This window comes from Morus notabilis, unplaced genomic scaffold (assembly GCF_000414095.1).
Source record: "Morus notabilis unplaced genomic scaffold, ASM41409v2 Scaffold80, whole genome shotgun sequence".
In the NCBI taxonomy this organism is placed as follows: domain Eukaryota; kingdom Viridiplantae; phylum Streptophyta; class Magnoliopsida; order Rosales; family Moraceae; genus Morus; species Morus notabilis.
In genome coordinates this window covers 145,560-161,878 of record NW_010368059.1, presented here as the reverse complement: position 1 = coordinate 161,878, position 16,319 = coordinate 145,560, and the positions used below count along the sequence as shown (strand labels likewise).

General features: G+C 33.5%; 4 protein-coding genes across 4 annotated transcripts; 2 read left to right on the top strand and 2 right to left on the bottom strand.

Annotated features, from left to right (window-relative positions):
• Window positions 1-2,320: 2,320 nt before the first annotated feature.
• Window positions 2,321-5,371, top strand: LOC21394133 (monofunctional riboflavin biosynthesis protein RIBA 3, chloroplastic). The gene is made up of 7 exons (XM_010114617.2): window positions 2,321-2,550; window positions 2,643-2,967; window positions 3,487-3,708; window positions 3,809-4,134; window positions 4,426-4,555; window positions 4,638-4,934; window positions 5,039-5,371. The coding sequence occupies exons 1-7, from the start codon at window positions 2,495-2,497 to the stop codon at window positions 5,288-5,290; spliced, it is 1,608 nt and encodes a 535-aa protein (XP_010112919.1). The 5' UTR covers window positions 2,321-2,494; the 3' UTR covers window positions 5,291-5,371.
• A 1,029-nt stretch (window positions 5,372-6,400) lies between these two features.
• LOC21394132 (60S ribosomal protein L23A) lies at window positions 6,401-8,467 on the top strand. Its single transcript, XM_024176407.1, has 4 exons — window positions 6,401-6,477; window positions 6,575-6,635; window positions 7,691-8,054; window positions 8,156-8,467. Exons 2-4 carry the CDS (start codon window positions 6,623-6,625, stop codon window positions 8,238-8,240), a joined length of 462 nt encoding a protein of 153 aa, XP_024032175.1. The 5' UTR covers window positions 6,401-6,477; window positions 6,575-6,622; the 3' UTR covers window positions 8,241-8,467.
• Window positions 8,468-9,320: 853 nt separating this feature from the next.
• LOC21394131 (RING-H2 finger protein ATL16) lies at window positions 9,321-9,911 on the bottom strand. Its single transcript, XM_010114615.1, has one exon. The coding sequence runs from the start codon at window positions 9,909-9,911 to the stop codon at window positions 9,321-9,323; it is 591 nt and encodes a 196-aa protein (XP_010112917.1).
• A 659-nt stretch (window positions 9,912-10,570) lies between these two features.
• Window positions 10,571-12,739, bottom strand: LOC21394130. The gene is made up of 2 exons (XM_010114614.2): window positions 12,629-12,739; window positions 10,571-11,565 (listed from the first exon to the last, which is right to left on the bottom strand). The coding sequence occupies exons 1-2, from the start codon at window positions 12,662-12,664 to the stop codon at window positions 10,702-10,704; spliced, it is 900 nt and encodes a 299-aa protein (XP_010112916.1). The 5' UTR covers window positions 12,665-12,739; the 3' UTR covers window positions 10,571-10,701.
• Window positions 12,740-16,319: the final 3,580 nt, after the last annotated feature.

The window sequence follows — 16,319 nt, the reverse complement described above, 5'->3', positions numbered from 1 at the left end:
TCAAATATAATAATAAATCTATATTATATTATAGTATAATATAATATAGTCATAATTTTTAACTATCCATAGTAATTTAATCTCATAATTTACCAAACGTTATTACACTGATTTTGAAATCAGCACAGCTACTATAATTATAGTTTACTAAACACTCAGTTGCTTTTTGTAACAGTTATTTTTTCTTTCAACACAACTAAAAGTAATTTTTTCAAAATCTACAGTAATACCAAACTAAGTCTATATTTTTATAGTCATGATTAAATGCTCAAGGTATTTTTAAAAAAATCATTAAAAAATATATATTTTTGCGGATGTAATTCTTCCTTAGACTATAAGTTAAGATTGCGTTTGTTTTAAGAGTTTTACGTGGTTCAAATCATGATTCTTAGTACAGCTATAATGTTTTCCTCTCTCACAATTGAATCTTGTGTTATTGTTATTTAATTAGATCGTTCTAATTTTAAACTAATTTATTTACTCAAATTAAATGATTTTTATAAATTTGTTGTCTTTTTTTTTTTTGTTTATAACAAATTGTTTCATTAATTGTTGTAATTGACTTTATGTTAAGGCGGTTTAACATTGTTTTTGGGCAAAAGAATGACAAATTATACTTTTAAAAAAAAAAGGGAGAGAGATTTTGAGGACCTTTCTCTAAAAAAAAAAAAAATATATATATATATATATATTTTTTTGCGGATGTAAGGCACAAAGAAAATCCTCAAAATATTAACATCCCGCATGACATTTAACAAAGAATATGAGGACTAAAGGTGTTTTTAGATTAAGCGTTTGGAAACCTGAATATTAAATGCTTAAAATTTAGACTAACTGAGTCAACAAATTAAAGAGTGTGAGCAATTATAAGTGTCGAAATTTTTAGTTTAAATAAAAACAATATGATATAATGGTTTAGGCTTGACTTTTCCCTTATTCATTTCCAAATTATGTGGACTACGATTTTTAATATTATAAGTAAACTTGTATATTCTCTCTTTCTTTCATTTTTTTTTCTCCATCCGTGAAAAAGTAAACATACCTGTGACATAGGATAATAAAATAGAACTAAACAAAATTTATATAATATTTTTTACAAAAAAGAAATTACAACAATTCAAGATTTGAGGTAATAAGAATTAGGTGAGGTGTAAGTTGGTCCGGCGGCCCGAAGAGATATTTCAGGCTGGTCCTAAAAGAGAGAAGATCGGTCTAATCCGGCTCAGCTTAAAATTTTATAAGGTATTTTAAAAAAAATCATTAAAAATTTTGATATTTGGGCTGGCTCTTCTCGACTTTAAAAGAAAGAGAGTCGGCCCAATCTAATTTTAAGTCTAAAAAATTTAAGGTTGGACCACCAGTAGTAGGCATCGGACTAGTCTGTTTAGCCCGCTTAAACTTTCAACTCTAGAACTAGAGTTATTTAAAAACATGTAAATATTCTATTAAACCAAACCAATTCAACCCGTAAAAGTGCGTATAACCGATTAATCGCGGATTGAATTGGATGGAACTTTCTTAAATTTGCAATTGTGCAGGGTCGAATGTGGATTAAACATAAAATGTAACCAACTCACACTATATGTGTGTGTATATATATATATATATTAAAAATTATATTTTAAATTTTTAAAAAAAAATTCTTTAGGGCAAGAATAAAATATGAACAGGTTAATGTTAATTTTCTTTTCAACTGTTTAGATTTATATTGAACTATGTGTTGATTTTTTAGGAGCAATTATTGGTTAATTTATGTTGAACTATGTATGAAATTTGAATATTTAACTTATGTAACATAAGTGGGATCTTTATGAGATTAATTATGACTTATGATTCTATAAATATAAGTTTTATTGTCTAGCATTAAATGTCTTTTCAATGAATAAAAATTATGATTAGGTAAATCAATAAAGATATTTAGTTTTTTGAAGTTCTAAATAACCAATTAAGTAACCGATTCAATCCACATTTATACAGATCAAATTGAATTGGATGATATGCTATTTGGATTGGATTGGATGTGAGTTTCTCAAATTTACAAATGCGCAGATCTGATTGGTTTGAGCTAAAAAGTGCAGTTTGGATTGGATTAACACCCTAATTAAGAAAAAATTTGGAGCCTTAATATTTCAGCGCAAAAAAATAATAATAATAAAAGAAAAGAAAAAACAACAACAAAAAAGAAACGGCGTCGTCTTTAGGACATGAACAGCAGAGGGACAGTACCGGTTCAAAACGACATAAATGATGCTGTAGTTCACAGGCATAAGGTTCGAGACATCACCATCTGCTTGGAATACATTCTACTAGTTCTGGATAACGGCGATCGCACGGCAAACACATCCAAAACTAGAGGTGGGCTTTATTCCCGTTTACGCGTCACTTTACATGCAATTGCAAATTGCAAACCATCATCTATATCTACATGATCATATCTATATATAAAGCGCCAACTTAAACATTCTGGAAGTTTCTGAAATCTTCTCTTGTAAACATGAACTCCGCCTTGCTTCCTCGCCATATCTTCCTCCATATCCTTACCAGCTCAGGGTACTTTCTCTTTCCCAAGCACAGAGAAAAAAAAGCTATCTTATGATTAACAAAGACCTTTTTTCATGTGTTTGTTGTCGTTTTCTTCGCAGCTTGCTTCGGTCATTTGCGGCTCCTCAAAGCGTGGGATTTGGGCAGTACAAGCAGAGATGGTTGAATCCGAGTTGTTGGGCAATTGGGGTCTCGGGAAATGAAGCAGAAAACCTGTTTGATGATCAGACTTCGAATGGAATCGAAAACGGGTCTCTGTTGGGAGCCTTGGACGAGTCGTCCTCAGCGCCGTTTGGGACGGTTGATGCTGAGATTACGCCGGAGACCATTGATTTCTTCGTTAGTGATGCCGAGGGCGATCCCGATTGCCCGTCCGAGGGCTACACGTCGATTGACCAGGCGCTTAATACACTACGCCAAGGAAAGGTTGCAACTTATGCTCATATGTATTCAACTATTTTGTTTATTAAGTCTGTACGATAGTATTCTGAAGGCTTTTTGGCAGAATTTTTAATCTGTTACAAATTGTTCCTGAGAAAAAAAAAAGTTATTGCAGAATGCTTCAAATTCAGAAATAATATTGTTAAAATTTGGAGGAACACTTAATGCATGTGACATGGTGTGCTCTTATTGCCATACGAAATTTCAGTTTCTTACTTTAAACGAGCTCATTAAATGTGCTTAAAGGTGTTAGGTGTTTTTCTATTCTAATTTTAACAGCCACCGTCAATTTGGAGGCTCTCTGCAATAGTTTGTTAAATTCATGGATAATTTTCAAAATTTGAAGGTTAAGGATAGTTTGTCACTAGTGAAAAGTTCAGCAGTATATGCGCAAGTATCCTATTATAGAAGCCGATATTTGCTAAGTGCTAGGCTTCTCTGAGTTATTGATGGTAACCAACACTCATACAGTTTTATGTTCTCTCTCTATCTATCTCTTTTTAGTTTGTGATTGTGGTAGATGATGAAAATGGGGATATTGAAGGAAACATTATAATGGCAGCATCACTAACAAGTCCAAAGGATATAGCGTTCATGTTTAAGCATGGCTCGGGGATTGTTTCAGTAGGCATGAAAGAGGAGGATCTTGAAAGACTTAAACTTCCTCTTATGTCACCAGAAACTGAAGATGAAGACTCTTCCGCTCCCACTTTCACAATCACAGTGGTAACTTCTTTTGTACTAGAAAGGAGATCCTTTTTTACCTTGCTTGTATAATGTAGACTGGAATATGCCATTTCAAACTGAATTGTTTTTGCTTGAATAGGATGCAAAATCTGGCACATCTACTGGAGTATCAGCTTCAGACAGGGCAAAGACTGTTCTTGCTCTCTCATCTCCTGATTCTAGACCAGGAGACTTCCGACGGCCAGGCCATGTCTTTCCTCTCAAATACCGAAATGGCGGGGTTTTGAGAAGGGCTGGTCACACTGAGGCTTCTATTGATCTGGTTGTCCTAGCAGGCCTACGGCCGATGTCTGTTCTTTCTGTCATTCTTGATGCAGATGATGGCTCTATGTCCTCTTTGGCAGATTTAAGAAAGTTGGCCTTGGAATACATTATCCCCATTGTCTCCATAACTGATTTGATTAGGTAAGCTTTACTGAATGATGTCTTTTGTGTTTTTGGAAAGTCATTAGAAATTTGCTCTCTTTTATAGCTGATAAAGTTCAGTAGTTTTTTTTTTAATTTTATTTTTTTGACCCTCTAAATCAAATTGAAGTTGGTTTGATAAGTCATCAAAGTTTCAAACGCCCTAAGGTTGTGCATATTCACCAACATAAACTTCCACATTGACTGAACTTCATCTATTACATAATTTGGAAGTTGGGGGCTCTTTATACAATGGTTCTTCATAGCTCATACTCTGAATTCTGCTTATAGGTACCGAAGAAAGAGGGAAAAATTGGTCGAAAGAACTGCAATCTCACGTTTGCCTACAAAGTGGGGCCTATTCCAAGCTTACTGCTATATCTCAAAGCTATATGGAACTGAACATATTGCTATTGTGAAGGTACCGTTTGTTTTCACACTTGTTCAACACATGGCAAAGATTGAAACTCCCTAAGCTACTACTACCATCTTCCTTTCAACAGGGAGACATAGGAAATGGACAAGATGTGCTAGTAAGAGTCCATTCAGAATGCTTAACCGGGGACATATTCAGTTCAGCACGGTGTGATTGTGGCAATCAGTTGGATTTAGCAATGCAATTGATTGAACAAGCTGGTAGAGGAGTTGTTGTTTACCTCCGTGGCCACGAAGGAAGAGGCATCGGTCTCGGTCACAAGCTTCGAGCCTATAATCTGCAGGATCTAGGCCATGACACAGTGCAGGCCAATATAGAGCTTGGCTTAGCAGTTGATGCACGCGAGTACGGTATAGGCGCTCAGGTCAGTTTTCTTTTTTAGTACACAAAAACATAGAAAATGAATAACGAGTCTTTTTGAGAGAGTGTTATTTTTCACTTGTTTGATTTATTTATGTGGCAAAGCAGATTTTGAGAGACATAGGAGTTAGAACAATGAGACTAATGACCAACAACCCGGCCAAGTTCACCGGTCTGAAGGGATATGGGTTGGCTGTGATTGGAAGGGTTCCAGTGTTGACACCGATCACAGAGGAAAACAAGAGGTACTTGGAAACAAAACGCACCAAGATGGGTCACATTTATGGTTCTGATTTACAAGGACCTTTAGCTGGGTTTATCAACCCCAATGTTACCAATAAAGACCAACCAGAAAGCTAAAGTTGAAATGATACATATAGCCTGTACCAATAGACCAAGGAAGTTCCATGTGTGTCATACAAAGATTTCTATTCTTTTTTCCCCCTTGTTTACAATATCTTGTATTATTATCATTATTATTATTTTTTTTTATTTTTTTATTTTTTTTACATTGAAGTCCTGTCTATAGAATTTTCCTGCAAAATATCCATAAGGCTTGTCAAAAGGTCCCAGACTCTTAAGTCACTGTCGCTTTTCTCATTAGCAAAAAATGAAAAAGGAAAACCAAAACAAGTAGGCATTATAAGTTAAAAGGCCATATTAAAATATATAGAATAATCTTAAAATATAGTAACAAGAATTTACAAATAGAAAAAATTTAAAATCATTATAATAGCTGTTATGTAATTTGTTGTATAAAATGAGAAAATTATTATAATAATAACTATTTATTTGTTTGTTCTTAAAATATTCAAAAATAATTATTGCATTTTAATTGGATTTATTGCTATGTAGTGTAACTTTCACAAAGAAAAAAAAAAAGTAAAAAATACACTACACCGCAAATTTATGAGAGCGTTTGAAATATAACAATTTTTTTTTGAAATATTTTGAAAATTGCAAAATTATACCGTAACTATTATGATGATATTCACATTTAATACGTTAATATTATGTAGTAATTATTTTAATAACTTTAATTTTTAGAGTTTATAAATGATCTATATCTCTTTATTACTTTTAAATATAACTTCTAATTTTTTTTTGAAAGCATAACTAGTAAAATTTTGCTACATGTTTTCCACTTAAAAAAGTTGAAAAAACAAAAGAAAAACAAAAACATAAAAAAACAAAATAAGATGAAGTATATTTACAGTAAATACTTAAAGTATATATCGGATTTTAAAACTATTTAAAGTAGAAAACAATAAAATAAAAATTTAGATGATAAATAAATTCAGTCGTTATTTATTTTAAATATTTTAAAATAGACTATTTATTTAATTTAGTTTTAAAAATCAATTCAATGTCTGAAAAGGGAAGGGTGGATCCATATTTCGGCCCACAGTCAAAATGCAGGGGCAGCCCATGTTATATAAGCCATGGGAACCGTGGAGGAGATGTTGGTAATTTCACGTGCGTTTCATTCTATACATTCGCCCGGCGTCCTAAACCCTAGTGACGGCCCTTTTGCTTACCATTTGCAGGTTCTCTCAATCGTCTTCTCATCCTCCTCTATTTCCCCTTTCAAAACTCTAATGCCTTATTAATCTGTGCGTTTCTGTGTTTCGTTTCTTCTGTTAGGGTTTCGCATTTCGTTGTTAGGCGAGGCTTCTTCTTCTTCAGCTTCCAATGGCTCCTAAAGGTACCGACTTGGTCCTATGCTTCCTCTTCTTTGTTCATTGTGCTCTTAATAACTTTTTTAAAAAAATTTTTTTTTTTTTTTTTTTTTTTTTTTTTTTTTTTTTTTTTTTTTGAAGTTTTTCGGAAGCCAGAGAAAATAGATATCAAATTTGGAGATCTTTTTTTTTTTTTTTTTCATTTATTCATTGGAGTTTTTTTTTTTAATCAATATACTATTAGCTCTGCAGGGTTGTGTGGGAAGATGATTATTTTAGAAACGTTATAGTTTCAACATAGCAGTTAATGTGACCTTACTAGCGGCTGTTTTTTGCTGGGTCTTGTTCTGATTTTCTGTAGCCACTCTGAGTTTAAGAAAGTGAATTAGTTGAGTGGAATTATTATAGCAACTAAAGTGAAAATGTGTCAATTGCTATATATGAGGTTCAGTAATAAAAATTTGTACCTCGGTGGTTATATTTGACATATTGTTGTCCTTGTTTAAGTCTTATCGTTTCGCTCGTTAGAGTTAAGAACTTGACTTAAAAAGTGAATTGGATTCATATGAGAGAAAATATTATACCAGAGAAAGTTGAATTTAACTTTTTATGAGAGAAATACACTTGAGCAAAAGCTTGAGTTATAATTCGAACTAACGAAATGAACGAGGCTATAGTTTGTGTTTTTTACCAATATTTCTACTCATGAGTAGGCTATGAAACTATTGAAATAATTAAGTTATCTTTATAATAGTATTTATTGGATAGATTATTCGTGCATTATTGTTGCGAGAATTATAGGGTTTTAAGAACGGAAGCTTAGATAATAATACGAAATTTGTGAATGAAACTTTACATGATAGAAGTAAAGTAGTAAACTATTGAAAAAGGAAGATCTTTTATGTTGGTATTGGTTGGACCTGTTTTATTAAGCATTTCGTTATTAGTGTTATTGGCTTCAATGTCACAATTTTTTACTGGTCTATGAGCTTGTACAAAGACCTTTTTTAAACTTTTGATATAATTAAGCGGTTACTACATGTGCTTATTTCCTACTGCCCCTTTTTTGATTCTTGACCAGCTGATGGTGCAAAAAAGGTTGATTCAAAGGCGCAAGCCTTGAAGACTGCGAAAGCGGTGAAATCCGGTCCAACGTTCAAGAAGAAGGCTAAGAAGATCCGCACATCAGTTACATTCCATCGGCCAAAGACATTGAAGAAAGATAGGAATCCTAAGTATCCTCGTATCAGTGCCCCACCGAGGAACAAACTTGATCAGTACCAGATTCTCAAGTATCCCCTTACCACTGAGTCTGCAATGAAGAAGATTGAAGACAACAACACTTTGGTGTTTATTGTTGACATTCGTGCTGACAAGAAGAAGATAAAGGATGCCGTCAAGAAGATGTATGACATACAGGCCAAGAAAGTGAACACCTTGATCAGGTAAGGTTTTCTTTACTCAAATACAGATTGTGTTGCATATTTTTTTTGCTTGTTTCTCGTCATTATGTGTTTTTACCCGTAATTTTAAATCTCACGTCCAGGCCTGATGGTACCAAGAAGGCGTATGTTAGATTGACACCAGACTTTGATGCACTGGATGTGGCTAACAAAATCGGAATTATCTAAGGTAGTTCATAGCTTTTGCAACTTGATGTTAAGAATTTCAATTTTGCTCCCATTCAAAGATTAGTAGAGTTTTATGAGACTTGGCTTCGGTTTGAATTTGTAATCTTTTATGCTACTGGTTATTATTAATTTTTTTGGGTATTTTTGGTGTTACAACTTACATTGGAACAAAATTTCTTCATGCGTCATGTGGATACGAGATTATGAATGCAAGAACTTGAAATCAATTATCAGGTCATGTGAAACCTTTATAAAAATCTTGGTCTTTTCAAAGTCATTTCCGCAATGAAAAATATACGAGCGTGCATCTACTCTTGACTATGTGATATAAGGACTGGTGCTTGTGTATCTCAGGACGTTCATGTTGTCTAGTGTCCTCTGACAAATAGTGAAAATTTTTTTCTTGGTAATCAACTTTTTGCATATCATTGAAAAACATGCCGTGTAGATCACGAGGAAGCAGAAACAAGGAATTATACAAAGAATTGAGGAACTCCACTTGTTTCAACAGTGAATCAGAATTTCAAACATGATCGTATTACTTGTATAAGTAAGATGTGTGGTGTGGATGGGAACCCGCCATTTCTATTGGAAGAAACAGGCTAATCATTATACGCTAGCACTTGTTTTTCCTCTTTTTTATCGAAAAGGTAGGGAGAATAGAAATTTGCGACATTGAATTTAGCCATTCAGCTTGATGGCTATAGTATCTGGAGAAATGTTTTTCGGTGTTTGACTCAGCTCCATGTGGATTTCACGATAATGCCTTTCAACAGTCAAGCGTTTTCCTTTGTGTGCTCAGCCAGCTCAGTGGAATGCGTCATCTTTCTCTGGATCTCAAGACCAATTCTTCAACCTTGGATTATGAGAAAGACTGAAGCTAAATAAAAACAATAAATTAAAAATAAAATAAAAATTCAATTTTCATCTATTGTGTCACGCCTACTAACTGAGTTCACGCCTACTAACCGAGTTCTGCAAGGTTCATCTTTCTCTGGATCTCAAGACCAATTCTTCAACCTTGGATTATGAGAAAGATTGAAGCTAAAGAAAAACACTAAATTAAAATAAAATAAAAATTCAATTTTCATCTATTGTGTCACGCCTACTAACCGAGTTCTGCAAGATTTGCGAACGTAGAAGCTCGTAATGCGCAGCCCTTTCCCTAAAGAAATCCTCTCGCCGTAGAGTCTGTGGCGGAGAGTGGTGGGAAACAGGAGACTCAAGGTCCTCCAATTTGAGACTCTGGACCTCCGTTCTGCAGAGAGGGCAATTAGCGTGATTTAGAAACCAAGTGTCTATGCAAGAAATATGGAAGGAATGAGAACAGCTTGGCAAATGTCTCAGCCACTCTCCTTCCTTGAATTCCCCCAAGCACACCGCGCAATCTGTACTCCTTGTCTTGTTCATTTCTCCTTCGCTTTCTTCCTTGAACTGGGTGATGGGAAGGGAGTGCATGGTGGAAAATTCGAGTCCATGGCTGTCAAACCGAAGAGAAGGATCGTCGGTATTGGACTCGTCTAAAAGCTGCCTCCTCGGAACCCCGTTTCTTGAGAAGTTGATCCGCTGAGGTGGCCAGCAGAACAGCACAACTATCCTCAAGTAACTGAATAAGATGATTATGGCACAGATCATAACGACTGAGGCAATCAACCATGGATTAGAGGACATTTCCCTATGTTTTTAACTTTTTACAATCTACGAAGTAGCAAATATCCGTTTGTACTCGGAACGGCAAATATAAAAAGTACTGAAACACGATGAGATCAAAGATCACTGATGTGGACTGGCGAGGCTAGTGATGATATTAAGAACAATATTCACCTTCAAGAGCACTAAAATTCAAATTCTGTACAAGATAATTTCGTTTTCTGGACATTTTTTTTTAGCTAGATGATTCCGAGGATTGAATTCTGTTTTAGCATATCAGAAACCCAATGAGGGTTGGAGCTAGAAGATATTACCGAGGTTCGATTCTGATTGTTTAACCAAAAAGTTGAAGCACAACTGTCGAAACAAATTTCACATTACTAGATGAAAGTAGAGCTTTAACCAAAATAACAAGAAGTGGCCCTTTCTGATAGAAGTTTGGAATGTTTAAACAAGTGAAAAGAATAAAGTAACTATATATTTAAATCAAATTTGCTTTCCATCTGAGGTACGATGAAAAGAAAAATGGCGATCCTCTTCTCTTGTCCATAAGGACATTCCCGTGCTACGAATGGACTAAACAAATTGAATAAACATTGTGATATACAAATGACTCAGAAACACTAAAAAAATAATAAAAAATAATAAATATAATAATAAAAAAAGAAGCTAAAGTTCTGTGTTTTTAAGTAGCTATGTCATTTAAACTTCAAATCCAGAAAACAAAAGTATCCCATTTACACCATAGTAAAACCCCACAAAATCTGAATATCTTATCTTTACATGGCGAACCCAAAAGTCAAAAACCATTTCAATGGAGCCTCTGTCTCTTCCCAGTAGGAATCAGAAATTGGTCATTAAAACTTGAACTCGAAGTAGTCAACAGCCTTGAATTGTTAAAGCATGCAGTAGAAGAACCACCAGCACCACCAAAATTCAACATTGAAGCCGAACAAGTTTGTGAATAGGGCAATGAATTGAGTCCCCTTTGAGCCACAAAGCAAGAATTCTCCGCTGTTTCAGCGCCTTTGATCGCAACAGGCGGAATCTTGAAAGGCTGCAAGGGAGGAGGGTTGCGCCACCGGGGGAGTGGTCCCGCCACAAGGAGCGTCTGAAGGAGCGGGCCAGCCTCCATAACAGCCTGCAACAGTTTCCCCTGCCGAGGCAGAGTTTTCCCTTTCGCAAGGTTATCGATCACGTGATCGATCTTCGCGGTGTTGTAGTCCTGAACAAAAGGCTGATTGGCAAACCCCATGTGGCCGGAATCAGCAACGTTGATGTTGGAGAATTCGGGCGACGAAACTGCGTCGAATAAGGAGTCGACGGGGGAGGAGTTGTGGGAATGGTGGTTGTAGTTTTCGGAGAGGCTGCTGGACTCTGTTATGCTTGAGTTTGCCTTGTTGGCTGCTGCAGGCAATAAGAGAGGGCTTTCTGGGCTGGAATGAGGAAGAATGTTGTTGGGAAATTGATCAGTTGGATTGGAAAGCATGATTTTGTTGAGGAGTTTCTGAAGCTGGTCTCTTGCTTCGTCTCTTTCTTTCTGTGCAGTTTTCAAGAGATCAAACAAGCTCTTCACATACTCTTCACTCTTTCTCATTTGTTCCTTTGCTTCCATTTTCACCGAGTCTAGTTCAACTGTTGTGCAGAGAAGCTTATGCTTAAGTTCCTCAATGTTCTGTTAAAAAAAAAACAAACAATATAAAGATTGGATTTTTTTTTTTTTATATCGATATGGTCACCAAACTTTTGAATAAAAGAAGGGATTTTTTTTTTTCAAAATTTTCACCAGTTGGGGTTCCGAATAAAACTGGTTTGAGGAGCAAGAAAATTCAAAGTTAGGAAGAAAAGCAAAATCTAGCAACAAGGGCCCATGGAGATTCCTGTTCTCTATGGTCAAACAATGCTTCTCTTTTGGGGGAGAAAAATGAAAAAAGAAAAGGAAAAAAGAGCAGAAGTTAAAAGGAGCGTGTCGCCATTAAACCTACCCTTAACAACAAAATTTGTGAAATGGGCCCTAGGATAATTTAATGCCATAAAAATATCAAAAGCTTCCATCAATAACGACATATGCTGCCCAAAAGTTTCAACCAATAGAGATGTTGTGTTTATGTTCATGCAAAGCCTTCACTTATGCTAAAGGAAATTCCCTAGGCGACAAATACTGTTAATGGTACGGCAAATTATGTTATGAACACTGCCCAGAAAAAAGAATTTTTTTTCTTTTTAAAAAGCAAGAAAATTGACACGTATAATTATATAACCCGGAATTCTTAAGAGAATGCTCTAGGCAATACTGCAAAAAGTCTAAAAAAAATTTGTAGACTTTTCACTTTTGGTACTAAAAATCAAGAAAACAAAAAAAAAAAAAAAAGTCTTGGAAAATGGAAAACCGGTGTCTTAAACAGACCTAACTGCATATGCCGTTGAAGGTAAAATATAAAGCCAATGCTTTTAGTAAAAAAAAAAAAGAAAAAAAAGGCTAATAAAGCATTAACAGAAACAAGCAGATTCAGAGAGAAGAGGAACTGAGATGAACATTAAAAGGACAATAAAAGAAACCATTAAAAAGAACAACTTGAATTAAGTATCATTAGCAGCGAAAGCAACCAAAACCCATATTATATATATACATATATATATATATGTATATATATACACACACACACACACATACATACAGAGAAATGCAAGTAAATGAAGAAGAAGAAGGAGAAATGATGATGAATGAATGAACCCACCTCTTGATAAGTCCACAATGAACCCAAGTCCTCCATAGTACTGTGAAATGATTATATTACTATATTATCACCTTCTTCGGCGAGAGAAAAATATGCAGAAAAAGAAAGAGAAAAAAGAAGAGTAGGGAGTTATTACAGAGCCAATTGGTGAGTCATTTATAGACCAATGAAGCCCGTAAAAGGACAGAGAAAAGTAGAGAGAGAGAGAGAGAGAGAGAAGAGAGAGAGAGAGATATGGATTCCCACTAAGTTCCAGAGAAAGAGGTCGACGTCAAAGGAAAAAAATAAAAAAGCTAAAACCTTCCATATTAGAAAATCTCGGGCTTTCAATTTTATGTTTATATTTTTCCACTCTCTCTGTTAAAATTGAATTTTATCGAAAACTCTCCCACTCTTTCAGGACGTTTGTCTCTTTGCTCAGAGAATTTCGGTCAAGTATTTGTGTGTATTACATTGCAATCTTCGTTGGATTTTCCTTTTATATAATGTACAATCCAAGATAATTATAAATTAAACGGCTATTTTTCCTCCAAAGAAAAAGTTCCCCAAAATTAAACAAAAAAAAAAAAAAAACACTTTACTTTTAAAAAATCAAGAATTAAACAAAAAAAAATTTCCCCAAAAAAAAAAAAAAAAAAAAAAAAAAAAAAAGCTAGATGTTAGTGGTTTACGGCTTTACGCGTTTTTGTCCGGTGTATTATACGAGTTTCCTTATTTATCCTTCTTTTTAAGTTGAATTTCCCTCGGTGGCCTTGCGAGTCAAATGAACAGTAGGAATTATTAAGAGGAAAAGAAAAAAAGGAAAATAATTAAAATCAGAAAGGAGACGAAGTCTAGCCAATAATGGCGCGCCATCGATTATATGATTTCGAAGATAAATAGGGTAAAACTCGAAGGAAAAAAAATCACTTTTTTTTTTTTTTTAATTTTTTCTTTGAAAGGACCTTTTTTTTGGGGGGCTAAGACTGACAAAACTTTACATAAATAATTCATAACATCAATTTCAATTTAATTTGCAAATGTCTGTGTTCATATGACACAAAAACTTATAAAAATGACATATTTAATCATATGTTGTTCTCTTTTATATTTATTTTTTTTATATATTTCTCTTATATTTCAATCCATTTTTAATATTCTTTTGATTATAAATTTTAAGTTTTAGGATTATGATAAGAAAAATTTTACTTTTCAAGAAAAAATATATGATGATGTTGTAATTATTAAATGTAGAAGTCAACGTATTAATTGCTAAGCAACCTAATGTCAAAATTCAATATTCAGAATTTAACACTTGCCATTTTTTTTTTTTTTTTGAAAGGAAACTGGAAACATATGCTACCACTTATACAACTTATATGTCAAATTTAACATTTAGAATTATAAATAATAATAATAATGTAACAACAACAACATTGCATAGGTGAATGCTTTTGTTGTCCAAAATGTTATATTTTGATATTGGTATAGAAATTTGGCATTCAATTAGATTAAACTAGATTATATTAGATATTCTGGTGTTAAAATTTCAGGCTTATTATGTTTTTTTTTTTTTTTTTTTTTACTTTATTTCTCTTTTCTCCGTGATGGTAATGATTGAGACAAGACTTTAGAAACATCACTGCTTAATTTGTTTAAGACAACTTTAAAAGGCCACTCACAATCTTTCACCAAAACGTTGAAAAGACCTTTAGAAATCATCGTAATAATATGGTGCTAATATGATTGCATTCTATTGAAACAATGGGCGTTGTCTAGGGGTGTCATATATAATGCCTAAATCACATATTCACAAACCCGAACGGACAAAGACATCTATACCAATACTATACTATATACTATAAAAGCATATATAAGATGTTCAACCGTACTAGAACTAGATTTACATTCTATTCAGACAAAACAAGATTGGGAAAAACCTAACTTTTCATAAAAGGAGATTATGTTTGCTACAAAAAAAGGATCATAGGACGAATTCAAGGAGAGATAGACATACATGATAATCTGATTTTTTACGCCATCAGATGCATTTAATCAAATCCCATCCCAATGCAACTCACATTCATTCTTACTCATAGTCGTCTCTATCTACACTAATTCTCACCCACAAAAAACTTCAAGCCATTATTTTTTGCGTATGCATTTTTGTACTCCTCTCTATATATATTAAAATCACTGGAATACCAAAAGGCCCGTTTAATTCGCTGATTCGAGTTTTTAATTCGAGTTGAGATGTGACTTTATGTGAGAGCTTTTTACTGTAATAAAAAAGTTAAATGTGACTGTTTATGAGAATTTTTTACTATAGCAAAACTTGAATTTAAAATTCGAATCGGTGAAATAAACGGAGTCAAAATAAACGTACCTCTTACATTTAGAGCGACGAATTCAAAATTCTTGTTCGTAATTTACTTTCTGCATGCACTTAATTAACCGATCTTATGCAAAATATCCTCGATCAATCAAGAGTTCTACTCTTGCGATTTTGAGATTTGGTGGTTAGTCCTTAATGGGATTTGACTGGAGATTTTACCGACAAAACCTCACCCGTTGCTAATTAAAATTTGATGAAAATATTTTACCATTTTCTTCTTTTTTTTTTTGTTGCCCTAATTTCTTTTCAAATATTTATATAAGAACCGGATCTATGCAGTGTTGTCTTGACTTTAACATAAAATAACTTTCCATATTCTCCATTGACATAAAATATTTGTACAATAGTTAGTCAAATATATACACACACATCACAACTGATAATATTTTTTTGTTTTTGGATTTCGCGACCTTCAAAAAAAAAAAAAAAAAAAAAAAAAAAAAAAAAAAAAAAAAAAAAAAAAAAAAAAGAAAGAAAGAAAGATCGTATTGTTGCGATGAATTGTACTAGGATGGTCCAAATTTCTTAGATTATCAGTTTAGGGGGTGGTACTAGATCCTCTTGTGAACTGCCCAAGAAAACTGAATTCATCAACCATATAATAGTTGACTTATTATGTTATTCTTATTCTTATTCCGCTGGGTAATTTTTCCCGTAATTAATCCAAATATTATACTAGAATTCAACGTTATTATGCTTGCCACAGAGATTTTCATATTAATATTAGCTAAGCGTTTGCAGGAGTAATAAGCATTATGTTATTCATAGTTCCCTTCATCCCTACTTCTGTGCAAGGAAACGGTACATCTTGATTAAGATCTCAAGGAATAAATAAAACAAAGGTCGGATTTATATGTCATATAGTCATGTAATTCATCCTTCTCATTAAAAATATACTCCCAATGAAAATTAGTGGGACAGTTCTACAGGGAAATACCACAACATACTTGATAACTCTAATAACACTCAATATCTTTTAAAAGACAATAAGACTATTAATAATAAATAAAATAACACTATTCCTTGTATATACTTGAATGTTCTTTTGGACAGTTCTACAGCGGGAAAAAATATCATAAGCATATTCGATAATGTACTCTAGTAAAATTTAATTTGTCTTTTTAAAGACAAATAAGAATAATTAACAATAATTAAAGAAACACTACTCGTACTTGTATACTTGCATGTTCTCGTTCCACCTGACAAAAGATAAACCAAAAACAAAACAAAAAAAAAACAAAACAAAAATTGTAGCAAATTTATGATTCAGTTTATTCCTTTGCATATGTTGCAAACCCACGTGCAGCTACAGAATTT

Bases quoted from the DNA above. Each gene is read 5' to 3' on its own strand.
- LOC21394133 (XM_010114617.2), top strand. From the start codon at position 2,495: ATGAACTCCGCCTTGCTTCCTCGCCATATCTTCCTCCATATCCTTACC. The intron at 4,135-4,425 runs GTAAGCTTTACT...TTCTGCTTATAG, and splicing joins TCCATAACTGATTTGATTAG to GTACCGAAGAAAGAGGGAAA. The intron at 4,556-4,637 runs GTACCGTTTGTT...TCCTTTCAACAG, and splicing joins AACATATTGCTATTGTGAAG to GGAGACATAGGAAATGGACA.
- LOC21394132 (XM_024176407.1), top strand. The intron at 8,055-8,155 runs GTAAGGTTTTCT...TCTCACGTCCAG, and splicing joins AAAGTGAACACCTTGATCAG to GCCTGATGGTACCAAGAAGG.
- LOC21394131 (XM_010114615.1), bottom strand. From the start codon at position 9,911: ATGTCCTCTAATCCATGGTTGATTGCCTCAGTCGTTATGATCTGTGCC.
- LOC21394130 (XM_010114614.2), bottom strand. From the start codon at position 12,664: ATGGAGGACTTGGGTTCATTGTGGACTTATCAAGAG. The intron at 11,566-12,628 runs GTGGGTTCATTC...TTTTTTTAACAG, and splicing joins CATTGTGGACTTATCAAGAG to AACATTGAGGAACTTAAGCA.